We start from the raw sequence: 7,500 nt of genomic DNA, 5'->3' as shown, positions 1-7,500 counted from the left end.
CCACAAACAAACGACTTTAAAGAAAAACACCAGAGTCTGTAAACCAAACCACCAGACCAGACCAAACCAAACCAGACCAGACCAGACCAAACCAGACCAGAACTCAAAACGAACAAATGAAAAACACCAGAGTTTATCCAGAGTCTGTAAACCAAAACCAGACCAGACCAGACCAAACCAGACCAGACCAGACCAAACCAGACCAGAACTCAAAACCAACAAATGAAAAGACCAGAGTCACACATCTAATGTTTCCTCCTCACAAACAAACCAAGGACTAAACCAAGGACTAAACCAAGGACTAAACCAAGGACTAAACCAAGGACTAAACCAAGGACTAAACCAAGGACTAAACTAGAACTAAACCAGGATTAAACCAAAACTGAACCAAGGACTAAACTAGAACTAAACTAGAACTAAACCAGAACTAAACCAGAACTAAACCAGGACTAAACCAGGAACTAAACCCGAGGACTAAAAAAGGACTAAAAAGGGACTAAACCAGGACTAAACCAAGGACTAAACCAGGACTAAACCAGGACTAAGGACTAAACCAAGGACTAAACCAAGGACTAAACCAAGGACTAAACTAGGGACTAAACTAGAACTAAACCAGGATTAAACCAAAACTGAACCAAGGACTAAACTAGAGCTAAACTAGAACTAACCCAGGACTAACCCAGGACTAACCCAGGACTAAGCCAGGACTAAAAAGGGACTAAAAAGGGACTAAACCAGGGACTAAACCAAGGACTAAACCAGAACCTAAACCAGGATTAAACCCAGGACTAAACCAGGACTAAACCAAATCTTTTGTACATTTATTTTCAAATTTTCTACACCAATTGTCATGTAACTGATGTAAAATTAATAATGATAAATAAATTTTTTTTGGTCATAATATTCAAATTTTAAAACACAGAATTTCTTTTTTTTTTAATTAAAAAAAATATATTTTTAAGCCACAATCATTAAAAAATCATGAAATAAACTCACCTTTTTTTCTATTTCATGAGTCGGTTTAATATCTGGGTTTGACTTTCTGAAATGAGAGACGAAAAAATAATTAACCTTTTCACGAAATTTTAATTAAGTTGGACTCATTTTTACCAAAAGTACCAAATCAAAATTACAAAAAAAGATTGTAATTTCTTCTTAATAATTTTTTCTTGTGTTTTTCCCTCAGGATTTCGAGTGGGTGATGAAGCGGCCCCACAGTTCGGCGCAGATAAAGATCATCTCGACGTTCGACACCGGATACTCGCACCCGTCGTTGTCGCGCAGAGTGGCGTCCGGCGACATCTCCATGGAGCGACTCAAGGACAACGAGGTGGAGCTGCGGATCTCCGACGTCAAACAGACCGACTCGGGGTTTTACACCTGCCAGACGCCCAGCACCGACTCGGAGATCAGAGGAAACTACGAGGCCCAAGTGGAGCTCGTAGGTAAGACTAAAGCTGCACTGCGGAACTTTACGGTTTAAGGGGGAGGGAGGGAGGAGGAGAGGGTCTGTTACCGGCTCGTTTCTGTGGATGATATGTCATTTCTCTAAACCAGGGACTAAACCAGGTCTAAACCAGGTCTAAACCAGGTCTAAACCAGGTCTAAACCAGGTCTAAACCAGGTCTAAACCAGGACTAAACCAGGTCTAAACCAGGACTAAACCAAGACTAAACCAAGACTAAACCAAGACTAAACCAAGACTAAACCAAGACTAAACCAGGGACTAAACCAGGGACTAAACCAGGGACTAAACCAGGTCTAAACCTGGACTAAACCAGGTCTAAACCAGGTCTAAACCAGGACTAAACCAGGGACTAAACCAGGATTAGACCAGGACTAAATTAGGGACTGAACCAGGTCTAAACCTGGACTAAACCAAGGACTAAACCAGGACTGAACCAAAACTAAACCAGGTCTAAACCAGGACTAAACCAGGACTAAACCAGGACTAAACCAGGGACTAAACCAGGACTAAACCAAGAGCTAAACCAGGGACTAAATTAGGGACTGAACCAAAACTAAACCCGGTCTAAACCAGGATTAGACCAGGACTAAATTAGGGACTGAACCAGGTCTAAACCTGGACTAAACCAAGGACTAAACCAAGGACTGAACCAGGACTGAACCAAGACTAAACCAGGACTAAACCAGGTCTAAACCAGGTCTAAACCAGGTCTAAACCAGGACTAAACCAGGTCTAAACCAAGGACTAAACCAAGGACTAAACCAAGGACTAAACCAAGGACTAAAACAGGGATTAAAACAGGGACTAAAGCAGGTCTAAAAACCAGGTCTAGACCAGGTCTAAAACCAGGTCTAAAACCAGAGACTAAACCAGAGACTAAACCAGAGACTAAACCAGGACTAAACCAGGACTAAACCAGGTCTTAACCAGGGCTAAATCAGGACTATTTCAGGTTTAAAACCAGGACTAAAACAGGACAGAACCAGAACTAAACCAGGTCTCAACCAGGTCTAATCCAGGTCTAAAAACCAGGTCTAGACCAGGTACAAACCAGAACTAAAACCAGGACTAAACCGGGACTAAACCAGGTCTAAATCAAGGACTAAACCAGGTCTAGACCAGGACTAAATCAGGACTGAACCAAAACTGAACCAGGGACTAAACCAGGACTACATTGTAATGAAAAAAAAAAAGAAAAGAGAAAGAGAGTTTTATTTATTTATTTATTTTCTGGCATCTGTTTCTCGCGTCTCTAGTTTTTTTTTCCCTCTGAGCTGAAGTGGAGTTTGAAATGTTAATCCGGTGACTCTGCTGCTCTGGTTTCTGGTCAAATAAAACTTCATTAGCGTAAACGTGCGGCGGTTTTACTCACATTTAAAAAAACAAAAAAAGCCGTTCCGTCGTTTTAACAAAAGCAGAAGTGGCGGTTCTGTTTTATTTAATGGAGCTCGGAGTCGTTTGGTGTTATTAGACGCTCGGTGGGAGGTCAGAAACACGACACCCAGATTTAAAAACGTCTTAACTTCTCTTTGTCGAAACTATTTTAAGAGGAAATTTAGGTGAACGCCGCACAAAAGCTGTGACGGTTTTAAAATTGGATGATCGCTGCGGCTTTGAAGTGTCTCTGTGGGTCATTTTTAATTTATACTTTTATGGAAAAACAGAAAGAACAGAAGGACTTTGTGATTTAAAGACGACGTACGGAGCTTTTCCAGGCAGAATCTCTGACGCTTGACCAGCGATCGGGTTTAATGTGGACACTTTAACTCAAAAACCAGGACTGAACCAAGGTCTAAACCAGGACTGAACCAGGACTGAACCAGGACTGAACCAGGACTGAACCAGGACTGAACCAGGACTAAACCAGGACTAAACCAGGACTAAACCAAGGACTAAACCAGGACTGAACCAGGACTAAACCAGGACTAAACCAGGACTAAACCAGGACTAAACCAGGACTAAACCAGGACTAAACAGGACTAAACCAGGACTAAACCAGGACTAAACCCAGGACTAAACCAGGACTAAACCAGGACTAAACCAAGGACTAAACCAGGACTGAACCAGGACTAAACCAGGACTAAGGACTAAACCAGGACTAAACCAGGACTAAGGACTAAACCAGGACTAAACCAGGACTGAACCAGGACTGAACCAGGACTAAACCAGGACTAAACCAGGACTAAACCAGGACTAAACCAGGACTAAACCAGGACTAAACCAGGACTGAACCAGGACTAAACCAGGACTGAAACCAAGGACTAAACCAGGACTAAACCAGGACTAACAAGGACTAAACCAGGACTAAACCAGGACTAAACCAAGGACTAAACCAGGACTGAACCAGGACTAAACCAGGACTAAACCAGGACTAAACCAGGGACTAAACCAGGACTGAAACCAGGACTAAACCAGGACTAAACCAGGACTAAACCAAGGACTAAACCAGGACTAAACCAGGACTAAACCAGGACTAAACCAGGACTAAACCAGGACTAAACCAAGGACTAAACCAGGACTAAACCAAGGACTAAACCAGGACTAAAAAGGACTAAGGACTAAAAAGGACTAAACCAGGACTAAACCAGGACTAAAACCAGGACTAAACCAGGACTAAACCAGGACTAAACCAGGACTAAACCAGGACTAAACCAGGACTAAACCAGGACTAAACCAGGACTAACCAGGGACTAAACCAGGGACTAAACCAGGGACTAAACCAGGAAAACCAGGACTAAACCAGGACTAAACTAGGACTAAACCAGGGACTGAACCAGGACTGAACCAGGGAACCAGGACTAAACCAGGACTAACCAAGGACTAAACCAGGGACTAAACCAGGGACTAAACCAGGGACTAAGGACTAAACCAGGACTAAACCAGGGACTAAAACCAGGACTAAACCAGGACTAAACCAGGACTAAACCAGGGACTAAACCAGGGACTAAACCAGGACTAAACCAGGACTAAACCAGGACTAAACCAGGGACTAAACCAGGACTGAACCAGGACTGAATCAGGACTAAACCAGGGACTAAATCAGGACTAAACCAGGGACAAAACTAGGACTAAACCAGGACTAAACCAGGACTAAACCAGGACTAAACCAGGACTAAACCAGGACTAAACTAGGACTGAACCATGGTCGGAATCAGGACTATAACTTTAACCCGTCCAGATCTAAAGGTAGTTTTCGTACATTTGTCCTAACCTGTATTTTTTTCTTAATTTTGTTATTAATTAAAACTCCAAATTTTACCTTTAATGAAGTGTTACACATCTTTTTTTTTAGTACAATCTGTTTTTTCACAGTCTGCTGCTGTGGTTGTGTCATATGGCTGGAATAAAAACTACAGGACCAAATAATAATCATAAAAAAGCTTAATTCTTAAGTTTTGAGTCTTGAGTTTTAAGTACAAAAGTGCAGAATATCAAGTCTGTAAATAAACTCTAAATATCTTTATTGCCTCAAAACAAAAACAGAAGTGTGATCTCCCCAGTGCTGATGTGTGGATGGGTTAGTTTTTCATCCGCAACCGCGACACAAAACTCATCATCCGCCCGCTCTCCATCCATTCATTTTCATCTGCTTATCTGGGGTCGGGTCTCGGGGGCATCAGCCTAAGCAGAGACTCCCAGACTTCCCTCACCCCAGACACTTCCTCCAGCTCCTCCAGGGGGACCTGAGGTGTTCCCAGGCCAGTCCAGAGACTTAGTCCCTCCAGTGTGTCCTGGGTTTTCCCCGGGGCCTCCTCCTGGTGGAACATGAACACCTCCTGAGGGAGACGTCCAGGACACATCAGAACAGACGCTCGAGCCTCAACTGCTCCTCTCCACGTGGAGGAGCAGCGGCTCTACTCCGAGCTCCTCACTCTGTCTCTGAGGGAGACGCCCAGACGCCTGCGGAGGAAACTCATTTCGAGCGCTTGTATCTGTGATCTGGTCCTTATGGTCACTACCCAGAGCTCATGACCAGAGGTGAGAGGAGGAACGAAGACTGACGGTAAATCGAGAGCTGAACCGAAATGCTCCAAGACTCCAAGCACATGTTTACAGACTAACCGTTGAACCTGAATATTTGACAGAATAACCATTTCTGACACAATCTCACACTTTTCTGAGTTTTCATGTGGACGATGTCGAGTCCCAGATACAGTCACAGACCAAATGTTGATCTTTTTGGCCTCTTCTTCGGCCCCTCGGTTCCCCATGTGGCACAGTTAGATGTTGATCATATTTTGACCAGAGAAACTTTGGCAGATTCTGATTAGTTTAAAGTAATAAAAACATCTACTATTAACTTCTTTCATTTCAAACGGAATTTTTGAAAATTTGTGTTTGTGACGAGGAAACGACATTAGAACATTAAAACAGATGCCCTCCCAGTGTGTGTCAGATGCCCTCCCAGTGTGTCAGATGCCCTCCCAGTGTGTCAGATGCCCTCCCAGTGTGTCGTCTTCTGTATAAAAGCTCGATCTGCAGTTTAAAGCTCTACAAACATGTTCTGAAATCCTGGGGTTTCTCGTATTCGTTTGTCAGTTCAGATTTTTTCTTCTTCTTCTCTCAGATGTTCGCGCGTCTGGGGGTTTAAAATGTGCGCTGTGAACTCGATACCCATTTGCATTTTCCCATAAAAATCTGCAATTCCAATATTTTCCCTAAAACCGCGTCCGCAGCACCTCAGTCTGGAAACTTAAAGAGCTCGGATTACACCTTCTCTGATCTGCAGCTTGTTCTGATGATGTTTTCTCAGCGCAAACACACACAGACCTGGAGTCGTGTTTTTTTGTTTTTTTCACACACGTTTAACACAAAACCCTGCACATTTAGCACAAGTTCTTCTCTCAAACTGAAAAAAACCCACTCTGTTCCACCTTGTGATGTCATGACACAAGGAGTCAAAAGGAGCAAATATGTTTCACAGCTCGTCGGAGCGGCTTCAGTTCTGGTCAGAATGAGAGTGAGGAACAGATCTGAGTCACAGGAAAGAAACAGTTTGAGAGGAAAGTAAAAGAGGTTGTTTTTGTTTAAGAAAGAGAATCCATGTTTGAACAGAAATGGGGAACGTCCTGGTTTACGTCCACACGACAACACACCTGGATTTCTCTTTTTTTTTTTTTTTTTGCGGGTTGAAAAAAATTCACATTCACACGAGTTGGAGCAATAAATCTCCACGTCCACATGATGATGGAGCACTACCACTACCACACCTGCCACACCTGTATGTGGCGCTGTGACAGGACACAGACAGAGCTACTGCAAAGAGCAGGAGCATAAAGTCCTTCCTGCTCGGGGTTTTCTTTTGGTCACGTGGAGATGACTGCGTCACGATGTCATAGTTTTACAAAAGCTGCGGTTTACTTGTCCACACGACAATCAATCAATCAATCAATCAATCAAACTTTATTATAGAGTGTTTTTGATACAAAAAAATGCAACACAAAGCAATTTACAGTGATTAAAAACAATCAAACAAGCAACGCCGGTGTTCTCAGATTTCTCCACTCTGGAACCCGTTTTCAAAAAACTATAGACAATAAACCCAGACGTGGACTGAGTGAGTGTGACGTCTTCCACAGAGTTCAGCGGCGCTCAGATGAGGCTCACGATGTTCAGTTACAGGAGCCAATCTGGAGTCAGGATCTACGTTATGAACAGGATTTTTTGACAAACTAAATTTAAAAACTGCAGGATCATGAATGGCAGGTTAATATGAACATTTTAAAACCAAAATGATGAGGCTCACAGCAGCAGTCACAGAGGAGCCACAAGATCCTAATGTAAGTCAACAGGAGCCAGAGTCAGAAGGAGCCAGAAGAGCCTCCTGAAGAACTTCCTATTTGGCAACTCGTGCATAAGCTACGTCTACCCACATACACAGTCTATGCAAAAAAACACTGTTTTCACCTCCCGAAACGCCGGCTTCATGTGGACAAAAGGCCAAAACACATAAAAACTTCACAGTTTTGACTAAAAAACATGACTCCACACTCAACAGGCCGAGCTCCAAACACAAACATGTAGAATCCCTC

At 43.1% G+C, this 7,500-nt stretch overlaps 1 protein-coding gene across 1 annotated transcript in view; it reads left to right on the top strand.

Moving 5' to 3' along the window:
• Positions 1–7,500, top strand: part of LOC110165694 (prostaglandin F2 receptor negative regulator) — an 82,335-nt gene that overhangs the window by 18,954 nt on the left and 55,881 nt on the right. The window contains exon 3 of the mRNA XM_055163780.1: positions 1,187–1,445. Coding sequence (XP_055019755.1) covers positions 1,187–1,445 — 259 coding nt within the window. The remainder of the gene's footprint in view (positions 1–1,186; positions 1,446–7,500) is intronic.

The sequence above is a fragment of the Boleophthalmus pectinirostris genome, unplaced genomic scaffold, assembly GCF_026225935.1.
Source record: "Boleophthalmus pectinirostris isolate CB_2022bp ecotype Guang Dong unplaced genomic scaffold, ASM2622593v1 HiC_scaffold_11, whole genome shotgun sequence".
Classification (NCBI taxonomy): domain Eukaryota; kingdom Metazoa; phylum Chordata; class Actinopteri; order Gobiiformes; family Gobiidae; genus Boleophthalmus; species Boleophthalmus pectinirostris.
Note: the sequence above shows the minus strand (reverse complement) of the source record. Positions and strands in the feature narration are given on the sequence as shown.